Source organism: Eucyclogobius newberryi, unplaced genomic scaffold, assembly GCF_026437365.1.
Source record: "Eucyclogobius newberryi isolate DKJ021-1_F unplaced genomic scaffold, fEucNew1.0.hap1 SCAF_10, whole genome shotgun sequence".
Taxonomy (NCBI): domain Eukaryota; kingdom Metazoa; phylum Chordata; class Actinopteri; order Gobiiformes; family Gobiidae; genus Eucyclogobius; species Eucyclogobius newberryi.
Window position 1 is genome coordinate 29,037,831 of NW_027315724.1, and position 20,641 is coordinate 29,058,471.

Consider the following 20,641-nt stretch of genomic DNA (forward strand, 5'->3'; position numbering starts at 1 on the left):
TAGGAAGGGCCAGACCTGCTGACACTACTTGTGACGGCTTCATCTATCACTCAATTAGCCTGACACAAATGTGAGGAAATGGATGGCAAAGCTTCTATTTCTTCTATTGTCTCCTACTAATTAACATCAACATCATATGCCATGTCACCTTGTCACTTGATTCTTTGCATCTGTTTGTCTGTCTTTGATTTAAAAGGTCACTCCAACGTTAATGAGATCGGCTGTTTTTCATTAACCACTGATTTTAATTCTAACCAATGCACATTGTTTAGTTTTTTTTTAAATGTTTAGGATTTCCTAAAAGACATATTGTGTGTGTGTGTGTTTGTGCGTGCGTGTGCGAGTGCGTGCGTGCGTGTGAGTGTGTGTGTGTGTGTGTTGAAAAATATAGTGACATCTATTATATTTTTAGGACAAGCAGCTGTAACCTCGAGAAAGCTGGTTGTCCTTCACTGTCTAATAAACCAGAACATTACTCTGGGCACAAAAGGAACGTCTCTTAGTGACACACATGTTTAGTTGTACACAGGTGTCCTGTTAGCAGAACAATACTCTATTTTTATGCTTTAACACAATACACTGTAGTTATCAACTAGAATTGGAGTGTTAATGCGCTGACAACACGTCCTTTGTCTTCTGTAAAGGTGCCTTACCAACTCTGTCCTTCCCTTTGTCCTTGCACCTGTCATTCAGTTATGTTTTTAGACAAAGTTTAATCTAGTGATTGATTTAGTTGTCTGAGGGAGGATGGAGGAGGGCTAGAGTTGCCAAAGTGTCATAGGGAGGAAAGTGAAGGGACAAATGGACATAAGGACAGTGCACTAGAGCACAACCAGCATTGACAAAGACCTGATGCCTTCTGACCTTGTGTTCTGTTTACCAATAATCAAGAAGTGATATGAAAAGATTTGTTTTTTATTATTTTGGTGTTGTCAGTGTTACGGGTCCCGGGTGCGGCGACCACGTTAACAAAAAGAATAATTGATCTGTAATACAGACGAAAGATAAGAGGAACGAAACACACGTGCACTTGTGTCTTTTCCCAGATTATTTCTTATTTCAATAAACAACTATAATTTACATTCAGTGCATTTCAATGTTCTTTAAACAAAAATCAAAATAAAGTCAATGCTCCTCAATGTGCATCTTTCACTTTTTTCAAAACTGTTACATTAAATTATATACATTTTGCCTTAGTGCAAAAATCAGGAATAAACTAAAAGTGCTTCAAGCTTACTAATGTGGACAATGCAGCTTTAAATGTACATTAAGGTGCTTACAATATAATCAATCACACTTAACATTTCTTATTACATTTACTATTGTACATAAACAACACATATTGGGTACTTTAAACTCTACTAAAGTCATGTCAGGAGGATGACCAAATTAACTGGTATAATATACAGCGTTCATAAATCAAAAGTACAGGCTAGTGTGTAAACAACACTATCAACGGAGCTGACGACGAACTCTCGCGGGTACCGCCCGAAATCTCGCGAGATCTCAGCACAACGTGATTTGGTCTTAAACTGAGCCAAAGTCACATAAATACTCACAGTATTACGTTCTAACTGCTACAGCAGTGATACAAAGCATAAAGCTACAATATATGGCGATTTCGACCACTTACTGACCTGTAATACAGACGAAAGATAAGAGGAACGAAACACACGTGCGCGACCACAGTGCCAAAGGTTCCGCTTGTCTCATTCTCCTCTTTCTCACCAATGCAAACACAGGACTACATATCCCAAATGTAAAATATCAATATTCCTAATTATTCAGATGTATTTGCACAAAATAAAGTGTCAATAAACAATTGTCTCAAAAACAATATACAATGTGTTCACACATATTTGGGTGTACCACACGCTCCCCAACAACAAAAAAGTGGCTCCTGACACTTGACTTAAACCAAAACCCATAAAGTAATAAAGTCTCTTTTCAACCAGTCTCTGGAATGTCTTTCTTTCAGAGTTCCTAATCTTCTCAAGTAGTCTCTCTCTTGAGATATCTGTTCAGTTTAATAGCAAGGAATAGCATACGAAACAGGTAAGTAAGGGTTAGGGGTAAGGGAGGACGAGGTTGGGGGTAAAGGGGAGGGTAATACAGAAAAGGATACGGTGAAAGCTGGACGTTGATCGTGTTCACCGTGGGGCGAGTCTGGTAGGCTGGCAGGCCCAAGGAGGGATAGGTGAAGAACGTTTGGGGTCGCCTCTGTCTGGTGGATTGTCTCAGAAGGGGTGGTGACTCTTGCTGGATGACAGGCTCTGGCTCAGGGCTGTGTGCCGGCTCGGGATTGGGATGTGCTGCCGGGCCAGGAATGGGCACAGACACGTCCACTTCATTGTGAAGCTGTGGTAGGTCGGAGTCTTGTCCACCTTCTGTAACAGTATCTCTTCCTGGTTCAGGTTGCCTGTAAAATCTCTCTGCTGATCGGGTTTGATGTGGGCGAGGTCCGCTTTGGGACTCACTGCAAACTTGATTCACTGGACGTTGGTCCTGATGAAGACATCTGGGCACACGAAACCAATAGAGAGGCTCATCTTCTTCTGAGTCGCGTGCCTCTGGGCTGTGAGACTGTTCTGGTGTCTTAGGTCTTTCTGTCGACTTTTTGTTTCTCTTGTTTGGCTTGGTAGCTTGACTTTGAACAATGTCAACAGGCAAGTCGTTTACTTGTAACAGCAGGTTCCTGTGCAGAGTACGGATGGGACGGCCTCCCCTCTCTGGACTAACTTTGTAGACGGGATTGTCGCCCACTTGCTTCAGTCTTTCAGCCGGATTGCCTTGAGGGTGATAGGGAGAAGTTCTTGAGTGACCTACACCTGCAAGTTCTCTGAGTGACCTGAACAGTTCGTTCTCAAATTCGCGACCCTGGTCGTGATGAAGCTTGGAAGGGTACCCAAACTTTGGAATAAAGTCATTGAAAAGACGGTCCGCTGCTGTCTTTGCTGCCTTATTTTTGGTGGGATATGCTTGTGCGAACCTGGTGAAATGGTCCACTACTACAAGAATGTATTCGAATCCACCTTTGCAAGTCTCGAGGTGCAGGAAGTCGATGCAAACAAGATCAAGTGGAGAGCTGGATGTTATACTGCCCATTGGTGCTCTCTCATGTGTAGCTGGCTTCTTTTGCTTTATGCATAGACACTTCCTTGTGACATACTCTTCGATCTCTCTCTTCATGAAAGGGCAATAGAATCGCTCACGGGCCAGGTTCAGGACTTTCTCAACACCGACATGGCCCATGTTGTTGTGGAGGTGTGTGAGAGCGATCTGTCTATAAACAGCAGGCAGAACCAGTTGCTTACGTTCAGTGGTCCTCCTGTAGAGAAGGTCATTCTCGACGTGTAGCCGACTCCACTCTCTTAACAGTCTTTTGGTATTTGTGTCAACTTTGTCATCTTCTGTTGGTGACATGTTTTTCTCTTTCATCTCAATAACTTTCCCAATGGCTGAATCTACTCTTTGTTCTTTTACAAGTCCGTCATGACTGATTGACTGCAGAGGTTCTTTGAGGATCTGGCTTGGTGTGGCGAGGTTGAGAGCTGCAACCCATGCTACATCATCTTGCTTGGCTCTTCTGCTCCCTTCCCATACTGCGCCTACAGCTTCCTCTGACAGTTTCTCTGAGCACTCTTCCATGAAGTTGTTAATGTCCAGTGGGCGACGGGACAACACATCTGCGTCGATGTTGATTTTTCCTGGACGGTATTTTACGTCAAAGTGGAAATCTGCCAGTTGTCCCACCCAACGATGTCCGACTGCATTGAGCTAAGCTGTGCTAAGGACATACGTCAACGGATTGTTGTCCGTAAAAATTGTGAAATGTGGGGCGTAATAGAGGTAGTCCTTAATCTTGTCGCAAACTGCCCACTTGAGAGCTAAGAACTCCAGTTTTCCGCTGTGCAAGTGGTAGTTTTGTTCGGCAGGTGTTAACGTGCGTGATCCATACCCGTTAACTCTCAACTTGTTGTCCTGGTTTTGGTATAAGACAGCTCCAAGGCCCTTTTGAGATGCATCTGTGTGTAGTATGAAGGGGCAGTTGAAGACAGGGTACGCTAACACTGGTGGTTGAGTGAGCATGTCAATCAAGCGCTCGAGAATCTCTTGATGTTCCTTGTTCCACTGCACCGGAGATCGAGAAGATTGTTGGGCATATTTTGCTCTGCCTCTGGTTGGTTTAGATGGTGGTGTGTCAGCCTTGACTTGGAGCAAGTCGTACAGCGGTTTGGCTATGCGCGAGAAGTCCTGCACATACGTCCGATAGTAGCTTAGGAATCCCAAAAGTTGTCTGACTTCTCCGACGGTCTGCGGTCTCTTGTGCTTGAGCGCTTGCACAGCCTCAATGTCTTTGGGGTCCACCTTCACTCCATCTGCAGACACCAAACGGCCGACATACCGAACCTCTTTGCGGAACAACTCGCACTTCTCGGGCTTCAGCTTTACTCCATGACGTTGTAAGGCTTGGAGGACTTTTTGCAGCACTTGGACATGTTCATCAAATGACTTGGAGAAGCAAAGCACGTCGTCAAGGTAAGCAATGCAACACTCGTCACGGAGCGTGTCAAGCATCTCTTCAATGCTCCTTTGAAAAGCTGCTGGCGCATTTGACAGCCCGAAGGGCATCCTCACCCATTCATAGAGGCCCCACGAAGTGGTAAATGCTGGTCCAAGATCGAAAACCAGCTGTAACCGCCGAGGGAGTCTGTTAGATCCTGGATCCGGGGAAGCAGGTGCCTGTCTGGTACAGTTTTGTTGTTTAGAAGGCGATAGTCAATGCACAAGCAATCAACAACAATCAATTCTTGTATATACTCCTTTACTTCCCTGTAAAGAGGCTTTGGGATGGAGGCATAGGCCCTCTGGACTGGTGTATCATCTTTAAGTCGGATCTCCATTTGCAAAGAAGGAATACAGCCTGTGTCTGAACTGTCACGGGAGAACACTGCACATTCTTCCTTCAAAACCTTTTCAACTGACTTTTGCAGGTCTGGACTTAGATGACTAAGGTCTACTTGGGGCAACCAGGACTCAGCTGATGAATCACGAAGGGTGTTTGCTTTATCAAACTCGAGTGATGCGGCTGTGGTCTGTACGGACTGAGTTTGGCAAGTCTGTCTCAATAATCTTAGCGATCTGCTGGATAGTAACAAGGGCTGTTCTCTTTGGCAGGATTATCTCGTGTTTTGAGTGGTTTGAAATGGGGATCTTGACAAAAGGTCTTTGAGAGTTGTTAATCTCTAGGACTCCTTCTCCCACACTCAGATGTCTTAAAGCAATGTTCTCTTCAGGTTCATACAGCACAAGGGGATCAGAAATGTCAAAGTTTTGTGGCACACTGCACCATATTTGAACTGCTTTACCAGCTGGAACACTCACATTGTTTTTGCCGATTCTCACTGTGGCTGGATCACAGTCTGGTCTTTGTGGCTCCTGAATGAAGTTAACCATAGCCACTACCTGTTCTTCATCCATTTCAAATGCTCTGCATAGGAGACTGTACATTAAAGCACTGGCTTCTTCATCTGACTCTTGTAGTTGGAGGATGGTTCCATGAACATTAGCTCCCACTAGAGGTTGAGGGAGTGACAGCTTACTGACTAGGAATGGGGCTTGTACAGTGAGGTTGGGGTCTTCGTGACCAGCTAGAGTCACTGTGAGCTCGACCCATCCGTCGTAAGGTACTGCTTGGCCATTAACTGCGTACACCTCTAGCTCGTCATTTAGCAGCTCTTGGAGTGACCTCACTTGATGATTTGGGATGTATCTTTTGACCCACTGTCTGTCAACCATACTCACTTGTGAGCCTGAGTCAAATAATACGGTCACAGGATAATCACCCATCAGACATTTGAGTAAACTCTTCTTACCGACTAGGGGTACCCTGCGGCCTGTCAATGTAGAACTTCGGCAATAGGAGACGCTTTGTTTTCTTTTGTCTCTCTTTAACTGTTCTCTTGTCAACTTACTGTGATGTCTAGCGTGCTGCGCTGAGGGTTCTGCAGGAGTGGACTTTACTGAGTGGGACTGTGGCTGTGTGCCGGCCTTTGGCTGTCCCTGGACAGAGACCGATTCCAGTTTCCCTGAACCTTGGTCCGCTTTAGGCATCCCACGGCCCTGTGTCCTGACTCACTACACACAAAGCAATGACTGCAATCCTGCATGTTCTGTTCAGTGCACTTTGGACAGAGAAAGATTTTCTTTGGAGGAGGTGTAGGGTGGTTTGCGGGAGGTTGGAATAGTCGGGTTGGTGGTGGTTGCGGGGGAGAGTAGTAGGGTTGTGCTTCTTTCTGTTTCATTAAACTGGCCACCATGTTAGTTAAAGTCTGTACTTGGGCAGCAAGTTGACTCATTGTTTGTGACGTTTGTTGCTCTTTAGCTACCTTGTAATCAGTTTCGACCACAGCACTTCGAGCGTGTGTCTTCTGGTGGGCTACTTGGCTTAATCTTCGCTGGTGTTCATTTTCATCGCTAATTATCTTTGTGACCTCACTAAGAAGCTCTTCATCAGTGACATTGTTGTTTGAGGTGAGAGGTCTTAGTCTCTGTCGCAGGTCTGTATATTTGACTCCAAGGCCTTGATATATTGTGTGAAGGAACACTTCCTGGACAGTTCTTGGGTTATAGGAAATGTCTGTGTTGGCCTGTTTTGACTGAAAGATCAGCTTTTGTTTGAGTTCAATCATCCGATACAAAAACTGCTGAGGGGATTCTTGTTCAGCTTGCCTAGCACACATCAGCTCCTGGAACATCTCAGTTGTTACTTTTTCTCCAAGATGAGATCTTAGGAAACCCTGAAGTTCCTGGAGAGACAGATCATCTTTGAGCATGAGCATATCCCTGAAGGTGCCGGGTTTGACGATTCTTAGGACACCTCCGACAATTTCAGCTTCTGCAAATCCCTCTTTGACTCCTTCATTGATCTGTTTTGTGAGGCTGTTGTAACTTATTTCAGCGCTGTTGTCTCCAATCTGTCCTCCAAACACTTTGAATTCTCTGCGAGGCAAGTAGGAGAGGTCTTTGAGGGTGACGGGTCTCTCTGGACTGACTTGTGATCTTAGATGCAGTTGTGAGTTACTGGACTGGCTGGGTGTTACTGGGTGGGTAACAGTTTCACATAGTCTCAATCTCTCACCCAGCGTCTCATAAGCTTTCCTCAACCCCTCTATTGACTGTGTTTGAGTGTTTGCATTTACATCTGGTTGGATAACTGGTTGACGATCAGGTGTTGCTGGTTCTGGCACCATGTTAGACGGATGTGGGCTGGGCATATTGTTTAGTGCTTCACTTCTGTCAGCAGGCTGCGCAACCAGGCCACTTGTCTGGATAATTTGGTTTATAAGATCATCCAGCATTAACAGCTGACTCATGCCCTCATCTTCTAGTTGCAGCAGTGCAGTTGATTGTAGATAGGAGGTGATATAGTCCATGTAGCTGTACTTATCATCCTGATCAAACTGTACTGTGTCCTCATTTTCTTGTTCTATGCTCTTGGCCAACTCGAAGAGCTCTGGGCTGGAGAGTGTGAACAAGCGCCACCCTGATACTCCAGATCAATTCCTTCCTTGGTGATGACATTGTGTCGTTGTGTATTTTTGTTGGTGTAGTAGCTCTGTAGTGACTTGGTTATGCTGCTCTTCCCTCACAGCAGTGCGGTTCCACGTTGAAGCAAAGATCCCTTTTACCTCGATCTTCCTCCTGGACACCAACCGGCTGGCTTGGCTGGAGTAGCGGTCTGGTCACTGTTGTGTCGTGGTTCTTATATCTCTGGATCTGCCCTCGACATTTGAAGAGGAGAGATCCCGGACGAGCCCCCACAGTTTGTTACGGGTCCCGGGTGTACCATATTTGGGTGAACCACATCAGTGTTATTTGTTAAAAAGTTTGTTGAAAGAATTAAGTGGATGGAACTCAGTGGTTTGAAAGAAGGTTGAAGGAGGCAATGTATGAAAGGCTGGCCTGAAACAGACACGGATTGGCAACAAAATGTCAACTTTAAAAGGAAGTAAGTCTATCTAGATGTATTCTTCTTGGATATGAGAAAAATGCAGAAGCTACAAAAGAAAAAAAAAAGTATAAATTCTGCTTCTTAAGACAATTTTGAAAGTGTCAATCTGACAATCAGTTTCTCCTACAGTCTACAGTTTCTTCTTGAATAATGTTTTTTGATGGTTTTGCTTTCTCTGACAGGTTAAGAAACTACCCAAACACTTACGAGACCCCCAGATCACAACGGACCGCACACATCTGATCACAGACCCCGTGAAGAAGCCACGGCAGCGCTACGTTCAGAAAGACGGCAAGTGCAACGTCCACCACGGAAACGTCCAAGAGACTTACCGGTACCTCAGCGACCTGTTCACTACACTTGTGGACCTACGCTGGCGACTTAGTTTCTTAATTTTCACCTTGGTCTATATCGTTAACTGGCTGTTCTTTGGCTTCCTGTGGTGGCTGATTGCGCTCATTCGTGGGGACTTGTTACACGCTGATGAAGAGGGCTGGACCCCTTGTGTGGAGAACCTCAACAGTTTTGTCTCCGCTTTCTTGTTCTCCATTGAAACAGAGACAACCATTGGGTACGGGTATCGGGTAATCACGGAAAAATGCCCCGAAGGTATCATTTTGCTTTTAGTGCAGGCCATTTTGGGATCCATCGTGAACGCCATGATGGTAGGCTGCATGTTTGTCAAAATATCCCAGCCAAAGAACCGCGCAGAAACTCTAATGTTCTCGCACAATGCTGTTATATCCGTACGGGACAATAAGATGTGCCTGATGTTCCGGGTGGGAGACCTGAGGAATTCCCACATCGTAGAGGCGTCGATCCGGGCCAAGCTGATCCGATCTCAGCAGACTAAAGAAGGAGAGTTCATCCCACTGAACCAGACAGATATTAACATCGGATTTGACACCGGTGACGATCGGCTCTTCTTGGTGTCTCCGCTTATCATCTCCCATGAGATCAACGAAAAGAGCCCCTTCTGGGAGTTGTCCATGCCTCAGATGGAAAAAGAGGAGTTCGAGATCGTGGTCATCCTGGAAGGCATGGTGGAGGCAACGGGTATGTATATTTCTGTAATTATGTTTGGAAGAGTTTGGTCATTGGGTCATTTTATAATAATTACCCTTAATAGACTTAATGAATACATAAAGTCGTCATTATTTATCTATTATCATCATTATATTTTTTAAGAATAAACATAAAACACAGAACACGACCAAAGAGCAAACATGTTTATAAAAATACAAATAAACACTGACTGAACATCCAAAGAAACACAATCATGGCACATTTAAATAAAAATAAAGGTTCCACTTGGTCCAAATTTGTGCATTTCCCAGTCCAAATATCATTTTTCCAATTTTTCTAATGTCTACTACCATGTCAGTCCAGTCCTTGATGATTGGTGAGGTTTGTGTCAGCCATTTCTTTGAGATTGCCTTTTTTCCTGCAGCCAAAAGTACATTATTCAGAGTTCTGAAATTGAGTGGGATGTCAAAAACAGTCTTCAGTGCCTTGTTGATTTCAGTCCAATATTTTTGAGCAACAGGACAGTCCCAAAACACATGATTATGGTTTGCCTCCTGGCTGCCACAATTTCTCCAACAGTTAGCGTTTCCCTGTGCACTAATGAGCATGATTTTGTGCACTACTGGGATGTACACACACTTTCCCACTCTTTGTCTGTCAAAGCAAGATTACCTTCTCTTTCCCATTTGTTTTTAATATATTTAGTAGAATAGCTGTCCCTGAATACTTAATATTTTAGTAGAAGAATTCAAAAGATGATTGTATATGATCTTTGAACCAATTTTATAATAACTTTGTTTGGTGAAGAGGTTTTTTTTTTTTTTTTATTACATCTTGGTAGGTCTGGTCATTAATCTTGTCTCTTTTTTAATAAAAAATATGTATATATTTTTAAAAATATTTTGTTGCCTGTAGGCTTTATTAGACAGGAGAGGACAGGGTGAAATGGGGAATGAGAGAGAGGGGAGAACATGCAGTCGGGATTCAATCTCAAGACACTGCCGCCAGCTGCACTTGAAGCCTGGCACTGCCACTCGACCACTGGGCAGCACCTAATATCTTTTTTCATTTCCTATAGCATTTGAGGAGCCTTGTTTTTGGCATGTTTGGCCTCCAACAGCTTTACTTTGTTCTGTAAATTGTTTACTTTGTTTCTTTTTGACCGAGACGACCGCAATTGCACTACCCCTCAAAACTGCCTTAGCTGCATCCCAGAGAATGGGTGTAGAAACGTCCCCATTGTCGTTATCTTCAACATAAGTCTCAATGTCATTTGACTTTTTCTAAATTGAGGGTCATTGAGTAGAGTAGCATTAAAACTCCAATGTTTGTTTTGTTGTTTCTGTTACAGGTCTACATTATTGCACATTATTATACATTAGGATTCATCTCTCTCCAAAAAAACATGTTAGAAATATGCCTGAAATACTATGAATGACTATTTTCATCACCGACTAAATGTGGGTCTTGTCCTTGAAGGGGGATAATAGAGTTTCATTGGTATTTACGTTGACGAACAAACCGGAAATGAGCTGATAGTATGCTTCCATAGAAAGGAATGTCTTATTGATAAAGGTGCATTGCTTTCAGAGGTGGAAGCAGACAATCCACATCCGTAAGTGCTGCACTGTAAACAATGTTGTTATTGTAATGGTGGAGACAATTAACAATGACTTCTTATTTTCATACAATGTAGATGGCAAATGAAGAAACCATTTTGAAACATTGGTAATAAATCTTCAATGTATACTGTGTGTTACATTTCTATAAACATTTCCTATCCTGTGTTTCATAATGCTGAATGTGAGCGCCGTCTCTTACTGCTACATTTGGGAGTGGTTCCCATCAATCTCACGCCGCCCGCGTCCACACTGTTGCCAGTCCAAGGTTACGTCTTTGATATTGTCTATTTCAGAATGAATAAAGCTACCCAGTTCATCTATATTTTAAGTACATGACAGATGGGCCTGAAAAATGCTCAAGGCTGGTAACAGTTATAATGGACGCACAAATGATAATTTCTTTAAAATATCCAGAAATCAGTTTTGATTGTGTATTTTTATGAAAAATAGGAAGTTCTTCATAATGTTAAACATTTAGGGTGTCCTTGCTTGGATTTAAAGAAGCAGCAAAAGAACAAACTCTGCTCAAAGTAGAAATAAGAAAATATCTCATCCAAGAGCACTGAAGTACTACAGGCCATAGAAATAGTTTGAAATCATTCACACTTAAACCCAAATATTCAAACTGTTTTCCAAGTGCATTTTCAAATTGATACATACATTCCTTGTTGATTACCAGTCCTCATTTCACACTTTTGCTCATAATTCTCCATAACTGGGCTGTGGTTGATACTGAGCTGTTAGGTATTGTGTTCTCCAAAAGTCATTGACACAAACCCTGAGCAAACGACTCAACCAAAGGAAATGGTGATGAAAAGAAACAAACCAACCTCACTCAAAGAGACAGTGGTACAGATTTAAGCAGTGATGCATTATTTTCGATACAGTGTCATTAACAATTGCTGGTGTGCTATGTCAACCCTGCACTGATCATGTACAGCTCCATCTGATTCCTTAGTCTGCACTTTATATTATATTATAACCGATATTACCAACCTCACCTTGTTACCGCTGGCTTTTGGCACATTTGAGCAATTTGTGCCACAGAAAAAAACATAAAAAATACTGTTGTGACTCCTTTAAAGGTGGAAAAAACACTGACATAAGCAACCGACCTTCACTAATGTGGCAGACACCATTTTGCATGTACACGAACATTTCTGCTCTATTTCATTTACAATTTTTTTCCCCCTCCAAAAGCACCAGTAGTCATCCCGTTTTCTCCTCGCGCTGCTGGATTCTCCACTCACATATTAAATCACAGTTGGCGTCACAGCACAGTCACTGGAGTCCTGCCGTTGTTATGGCATCGGTGTCCTTCACCAATCTCCTATAAACCAGAATGAAAAATCCTCACCCTGTTCCTGTTGTAATGATTGGATAGAGCAGAGGAAAAGGTGGAAGTTCAAATGGATGGTTTGATTTGTTTCAAAAGGTTTTATGCTCCATGTGATCTGTGTGGACAAAAGAGAAATCAGAAAAAGCTCCTCTATTTTCTATTGCATTAAAGGTGCATGGATATTGTTACGCTATTTTTGTTTTCTAACCTGGTGTTTTTAATACCTTAGATCCCATAATCGATTCGCAGATCAAGAATGGCTCGAAGAGATGAAACGTTTTGTTTTTTCTAAAAAGTCCAGACGATACTATGATACTTCATAGTGGTTCTCCATGAGCCTTGTGCATTACAATGAATCACGTTGAACATTTTGTAATAAAGCAAATTGATTCTTTGAATGATTTGGATTGTTTAAAAAATGTCAGGCTATAGTTGCATAAAAATGTTTTCATGATATAATGTATAAAAAGTACAAGGAAGATTTTCATAAACTGTAATTTGTGAAATGTATTACTTTCTCTAGAGGACAGCAATTTGCTCTGCTGATAAAACAATGCATATATCTATGTCTAGTTTGTCTTTGTTTATACTTTAAATACAGATTCACTTCGTGCCATTTCTCCGAATCCAAAAAAAATAGCATTATTTTGTTGCCCTACAAACAAAACAATGGAGCATTTCCTTGAAGGCCCTATATAGTGACTTGTAAAGGTCAAAGTGTGTGGTTGGTTAAATGCGTGAGTTTAACTTTCTAAAAACTCTTTAGAAAGTAAAACTAAATATTCACTGTGATGAGTTTATATGTGTTTTTCACAACTCTGAGCCCAGAGCGAGTTTTGCCCTGATGGTAAAGCTAACAAACATTAGCATGTTAACAGCGCACTCCCTGCTTCACAGAGAATAAAGCGCTTTATAATTAGATGCAGAGAAGGCGCTGTGGTCTCATTTTCACCCGAATAGATGCTTTTACAATGAATATGTACTAGAGCAAAGTAAAGTGGGTACTGGCGCTTTTAATTAATCACATACGTTCAATTGTATTATCTTTATCTTTTCTTGCACCTGATAATCACTGCATTTGTCAATTGGTTGGTAGTTTATGAATTCTGTTCACTGGCAATGGTAATAAACCCCTTTCTGATTTCTTATTCAGATTTTCTTGCATGTGTATTGAACAGATCATGTGACTGTTTACTGACAGCTGAAAAAGAGTTCATTAAAATCCGCAGAGGCATCATTGTACATCAATTTATTTTTCACATAGGCGCAGATATTTTATGACCTACTTTTGGAAGGTAGCCTCAACAAACTGACTGACAAAGCAGTGAAAATACTGAATGCAGACATGAGTCATACCAGGTGAGCGTTGTAAAGGTGAAAGTGGTAGCAACAAAATAAACAAATAATCCTGCAGGAAAACTCTGACATCCAAACCCTTCCATTCGGGTTCAGTGCACCATAAAACACCATTGTTTTTACCTTTTTCCACTGGAGTGAGCCATGTTGGCCAGCATATACATTACGTAGTATGAAAGGATCAACAGCATGTGAGCTTTGATATGTATAGAGAATAAAACAGTTGTAGGATAAATATTATTGTAAGACGTGACCAAAAGCCAAATTATCAGGTGCAATCTTAAAACCACTTCTCTTGATGGTGGTAACTAAAACTGTAAAACCACTTTGTCACAGTAACCCAAGTGTATGTGAGAAAGTATAAAGTTAATCAAAGTGAACGTATGCGATTAATTAAAGGGCTTTTGCATGCAACTAAATTAAATCTGTTTTGCTCCAGTAAAGATATATTGTAAACGCATCTATTCGGGTGAAAATGAGAGCTTTTCTTTCTGGCAGCGAGTGCACCTTTAGCATACTAATGTTTGTTAGCTTCACCGTCATGGCAAAAAAGGCAAAATGTGACAAAAAATGACAAAGGCTGAAGTTATTTATGCACCATATCGTCTTCTGCAAAGAAATGAATGACCTGTCCGATCTTATCTGCACAACCGGGCGTTTAGACCTCTGCAAATCTGTTGGGGAATGCGTGGGATTCAGATTTGAGTGTTCTCTCAAATGTACATGTGATCTGAATGATGATTTAATTTGCAAATCTACTTAGTTAGCCTTAATACAGCATGATGTTATGTGTTATGATTCATGTGTATTTCTGGATTTTTGTGTAGCGTCCATATTTGTGCTGGCGCTCGTGCAAACAAAGTTGAACAGATAAATAATGTGATTTTAGACTGATTGTGGTTGATTGATAAATAAAGAACAAACTGTCTATTCAGATTGATTCAGGCTGAAACTCCAACCATGGAAACAATAAATAAATACCTGCGGAATGTACTTTTGGCTGCTTTAAAAAAAAAAAACTTTTAGACAGGGATGGAACCGACTGTCTTTATTTTTGTCTTTTTGCTCTCTGTGTCTGGTTCTGTTTCTTTTTATTTTTTATTGTATCATTTTTATTTATTATAATTATATATATTTTTTTAAATTGGGTTTATTACCATTGTCAAAAATCTAAATGTTTAGGCTAGAAATGCGCTTTTGTGATTTGGTACATCATACAACAATGAACAAGAGTAAAAGCATGATACATCAAATAAGGCATGCATTAAAGAAAAACAATATAAATTCACCAATAAGATAAAAATAGATTTAGTATGTAAATTCAATTTACAGTTACATTTACAGATATAGTGCAGAAAGTGAACAGTGCAGTGAGTGGCTGTTGATTAAATTATAGTTAAAGTGGTGTCGGGAAGTGTTCATGAGTCTCACGGCAGAGGGAAAGAAACTGAAAAGATGTACTGACATTGTAAGTGAAAGAAATTCACAGGCTTGGAACTTAGTAACTTAGTAAGTTATGTAAACTCAATTAATACCCTAATTCCTAACCCCTTAATTACTAAGCCTGAGGCATTATTAATAAACTATTTGTTCATTATGAATTAAGTCTTTGTTCGAGTGTGTATTAAGGTACAGTTATCTTAAAGTGGTAACCATGTTTTAACAAATATTTGAAGTATTTTCCAAAAGCAAGTCTTGGTGTCTCAAAGCTCCAAATCACACTACAGGCCAAGTGTCTCTAACACAGCAGCCTGAAGCAGAGTTATAATGCTGGCACAAAAAACACTTTTCCAATACAGTGAGAGAAAAAAGCCAATTCATGCTTCAGAGACAAACATTGCTTCACGAAAAAGAACGATTTCAGTTTCCTTGCTGCTGACAAAAACAAAGTTTGTATTCTCTTCCCATGCAAGTCTATACAAAATAATGCTATTTTATACAATACTACATTTTTGTCATCTGGGATCTATATTACTAAAATAAACACTTTGCAAGCTAAATGTGGAAACTAGGCCACTCTCAAAAGCAGAAGAAGAGATGCAAAAGAGACTTCCTTCACGACTCATGCCCATATGTTTTCGTGCCCATGAAGTCTATTCTAAGTGTGCCTTAAATCATTGGTTAGTTGTGCATTCAAAGAAGCATGTTACATAATGAAACAGCTGGACAGGCAGTCGCTGGTGAGTCAGATGTTACTGATGATGAGGTCATGGTTATGAAACCAAAGCAAAAATGTATTGTCATTCAAATAAGGAAAAAGACAAAATACTAAATTATACCAATATTTGTGCATTGTAATGTCTATTTTATCTCATATAGATCAAATTATTGTTCCTAATTAGATTTGTGACATTGTTTCTCAAAATGTTCCACTTCTTTTTTAATACAATAGTTTGAGATTGCACTTCAAAGATAGTACGTGTCAAAACCGCCATGTTTATTACAAGTTTGTTGAATGTCCAAAGATAAGCATTAGCCAAATAATATAAAAAGAGAACCAAGAGCCAGGAAACATCCCAAAAGCTTCAGGGGCTCTCCGTGTATGGTGAATATGTTTATTACACTGTGAATATGGCAAAAAAAAAAAAAAAAAAAAAAGTCAAATTTGGGACTTAATGAAAATACTAACATTAGATGTGATGCATGCTCCATCTTGTAGGCCTCAGGTCACTTATAGGTGGACTCTGGTCCAGATCCGGATCCAAGCATCGTCTCCTCCGACACAAACCTTAAGCATAAGCCCCTCTACAGGGAACGAGCAGTGCGTGGTACTGTGTGTTAGTGATGGGTCGGTATGAAGAAATAGTTTGGGACTAATTCCATTTAAAATAAATTGGTTTCGTCTTTCGCCTTCACATCCCGTCTCGGTCTCTCTCCCTTTCTTATTCTTAACAGTTGCTTGTGAAATGTGTGTTTTATTACAATCTGACTCATATTCACGGAGAAACGAGTCTAACGAGGAAACTAATAAAATGCAAAGGTGCTCATGTACCATAGAGGCACTTTATGAGCCTCAACTTGCCACGTTATGAAGGCTCATTTCATCAGCTGTCCCGACCCCCACACCGGGTCAGAACATCACTATCCTGCGACAGATCACTGCGCCACCAGAGAAAGCTTTTACTGCAAAATCAGTCATAATGTCTGTAAAGAAGAGAGAGAGTTCTCTTTCCAACACTTTATGTATTGTACTTTATGTTGCTGCATGTGTACTGCAGCAGGCAGGTGCGTAACCCAATCAGCCAATCACATCACTGCATTCAGTGAAGTTTTGAGAGGAGGAAAGCATTATATTTTACATTCATTTAAAAACACTATTAGGCTATTTGATATCAAATACAATCTATCGTAATCCTCTTCATATGATCATATTAAAGTGGAGTGAAGTGGACCTTGGCTTGTGGAAATGTTCACAAACTGGACCTTGGTTTATTTTTGTGACCCCGTTTTAGGCTATAGGCTATATTATATTAATCTGATCATGCACTCACTGTAAACAAATCAATCATTTCAGAATAGATATTACGTTCTACTGTTAAATCATCGTGTGCTTTCACTAATGCCTGTGGGATCAGCTGACCTGTTTGTCTTACCACAGAGACAAACTGGTGTCTACATTCACCTCTTACCTAAAGACAGATTATTTGTAAAAAAAATATTCATATTGTTTTATTCTGAGTAGGAATCAAAGTAGGCAGGAACAGAAGAGATGCATGTTTCTAATGTTGCCAAATATGCAAATATTTAATTATTAATGGAGACAATTAACACTACTGTTTAACAGAACAGCTTTGAATTAGAGTTTTTTTTAATAAATGAAGCAAATCATGGCTTCTTGATGGTAGTATTATTATCATGTTGTTTTTATTTTTTTTAATATTTACTAGCAGTATTTTTAGGTGATGAAGTATTTATAAAGTTCCTCTATGTTCCTGGTGTAGGCATGACGTGCCAGGCGCGCAGCTCGTACTTGGACACTGAGGTGCTGTGGGGCTACCGCTTCACTCCCGTCTTGTCTCTGGAGAACGGCTTCTACGAGGTCGACTACAACAACTTCCACGACGTCTACGAAACCAACACCCCGGCGTGCAGCGCCAAGGAGCTCGCCGCCAAGCTACGCGAGGGCCCGCTATTACCTCAGCTATCTCTGCTCAGCCCCGAACCCAAAACACATACATTTGACCCCTTGAATCAATTGAGCAATCAGGATCCGCTAACCCAGGAAGAGGGCATTGTGGAAACAGAGATAAGAGAGGAAAGAGGGGATAGCAATGGTTCTGCTTCAGCTTTGGAGCAAGTGTCCACTCTAGATGGGCTGCCCCAGTGATGGACACAGGAAAGACCCAGGAGAGACAAAGGACAAAAGGACGTGGGACGATACACTGCTTAATTTAATCAGCTTGTTTCATTGCAGTGCTTTGGAAGACATCTTTGTTCATCCCCATGCAATACCCCACAACTAGCCAATCTATAGTCTTCTGTAGATTGCTCTCACACTTGCACATTAGATATCTACAACTGTACAATGAAACATTGCTGTTTCAGATTTTATAATTGCAAAGACCACTTACTGCTATAATCACTCCAAGTTTTATTATGTAAACTTGAGTGGACACTTGTAGCCATATCCGAGTACTATAAGGACTTAATATCTATATTGTCTATGTGTTTGGTTATTTCATTTTTTGTATAATTTTGTCTAAAACTTGCAAGAGGGCAGTGCCTCTTGTCCCTTGACTTGTGGAAACGTATTTTTCCTATGGCATTGTTTTTTGTATGTTTATTAACGATATTTACTCCATTTGAATCACGCTGTGAGTATCAGAACAACGTTACAAAATCAGCAAACTGAGATTTATTTTTCTTTGCCCACAGTATTATCTTTAATGGCCTGTATGTCAGATGTGTCTATCATATTTGGAAAATAAGTTTGAGTTACTTTCACCTTGTTTTTTGTCTAGTCTTCCACAATCAGTGACACTTTTGATGGAAAAAAGTGCAAAATGAGTTGACACTGTTTTAATGATAATCTTGACATATTTATTCACTGATGATTTGAATAGGTTCATAGTTTTGGGAGATAAAAGTTGCACAAGTCCACTGCCTTGCTTGGACTTTGTTGGAAGGAAAACAGATGATTTGTTCTGTTTATTGAGGCTCAATACTCAGCAAATCAATCCCAATGCTTCAACATGTTTATGCCAGTGTAATTTTGCATTGAATTACCGGTATATTAGTTCAACTTGACCATAGGGCTATTCATTATTAATATATTTCTGTCTATAACTACAGCCACACAGATACAATAACTGTGTGTCATATTGGGACCTGAAGCACACTTTATTGAGAGAATTCTCCACAGTGACAAACCACTGTTCCCTATCGATGCATGTCACATCTCATTCGAATGACATTTAAATGAAGATGTTGATATTTTATATATATTTTTAAAAAGAATACTTGAAATCTTCCTAATTTGTCTACATTGCTCAATGAATATTTAATTACAAATGAAAAAATGTATGTATGATATATGTTTTATTGTTATTATCATTCAATACGAAATGAAGAATGGTAGTATCTATTGCCAATAATTAGTAATCCATTTTCAGTTTATTTGGACTTACAGAAGATATTTTAGGATTTAACATTTTTATTTATGTATTTTTTAACAACCAAACTTGCATGCCCCTATCACTTAAAACATTGAATAGAAGAAGAACAGGGTATTTTTAGGCATGCAAATACTGATGTAATGTGATCACAATTTAAGAAAAACATTTAACTTTCCCAGTTATTTATTTTATTTTAATGTTTTTTTCTATGTTATAATTTCACTGTGCATCTTGCGAAACAATGTACGCAAGAAAGAGGTTATATTACCATTGCTGATGTATTTTTGTTTTTGTGTGTTCTCATGGGATTAAACATATTATGTCCAGAATAACATGTTCCTATTAAACCATGTGTGTTCGCATGAGTGATGAATAATTCTGTGCACGGATCGTGTCACTTAGTTTGGTTCAAGTCAGACATTAGTGAGGGAACCTGCAATGAGTTGGAAAGAAATGAAATACATATTTCCCTGGGACCAAAAAATTAAATAAAACATTACAGAATGATTTGAAGAGGAAAACGTTTTTACATCTGACAACATATACCAAAATGCAAACAGTAAAAAGTGTTAAAAAGCAAGAACAGCATACAATGGTAGTTTTATTTAATAAATGTTTAGTTGTGCACAGATATGACAACATGAATGTAAACACACCAGATAATCGCCGTAGGGTTCACAAAAGGGCCATCGATAAAAAAATACAATTATAAAAAAAAACACATTATTGCACAATCAACTGCCACATATTCAAATAATATATATTTTATACATACACACCATTTATATTCAGCCCTTACATGCAGTTATGTCTCAATAGAAGGTCAAATTAAAATCCAAACTGCCACTATAAATGAAACCAAGTTTGGTTTGAGTTACGACTCTCGGACCTTTCATTGTCCTTTCTGAAATATATTTACAGTTAGTATACTCCGCATGGGAGTGTAGGACCGTATAATAATGTGGTCAAATAAAGTTTAAATCTTATTATGTGGGTGGGGTTTAGACTTTGGGATTGTGTGACTTAACACTCTGCATATTTCTCGCTTATTATAAATACATTATAAAAGCAGCTCTTTGAGACATTGTGTTGTCTGTGTCAAATTAAAGAATGATTCATACTCAAACTGGAAATGCGCCCTTATCGTTCTAGTTGTCACCTTTACTGTGACGGTAATTTCCACACCGAAAGCTGTGAAAACACTTGAAAACGGAATAATTAGGACGCTCGTAATGAAGATTGTAGACATCAGGTACAACTTTCAGGCTGTCTTTAAACAATATTTAAGGACAGCTCTTCTGTCTAATTCTTTATTTTCTACAATTCTCCATCCAGGCCTTTGTTTCAGGTCACCTTATAAATTCAAGCCACATCTTTATCCTTATTCCACGGAAATTGATGAAAGGAAAGCTTCTCTGTCCTATTTACATTGACGGCTGATTTATTTGACCAAAACAAAGCATAACACGGAGGCAAAGGCATGGGCGGCAGGAGCTCAGTGGCTCATCCTCTGATGGGCGGTTCGAATCCCGCTCTCGACATTAACATCCTGGCAGAGCGGTCAGATCCACCAGATCCACTGACTCACAGCTTGGCAGTGTGATCGCAGCTGTCTCAGGTGAATACTGCCATTGTGTCCTTGGGCAAGACACTTAACCTGAGCCTCGAA

The 20,641-nt window shown here is 40.2% G+C and overlaps 1 protein-coding gene across 1 annotated transcript in view; it reads left to right on the plus strand.

Annotated features, from left to right (window-relative positions):
- The window catches only part of kcnj5 (potassium inwardly rectifying channel subfamily J member 5), a 35,114-nt gene extending 15,648 nt beyond the window's left edge, over positions 1–19,466 (plus strand). The window contains exons 3-4 of the mRNA XM_072453793.1: positions 8,197–9,070; positions 17,299–19,466. Coding sequence (XP_072309894.1) covers positions 8,197–9,070; positions 17,299–17,684 — 1,260 coding nt within the window. The 3' untranslated portion in view covers positions 17,685–19,466. The remainder of the gene's footprint in view (positions 1–8,196; positions 9,071–17,298) is intronic.
- Positions 19,467–20,641: the final 1,175 nt, after the last annotated feature.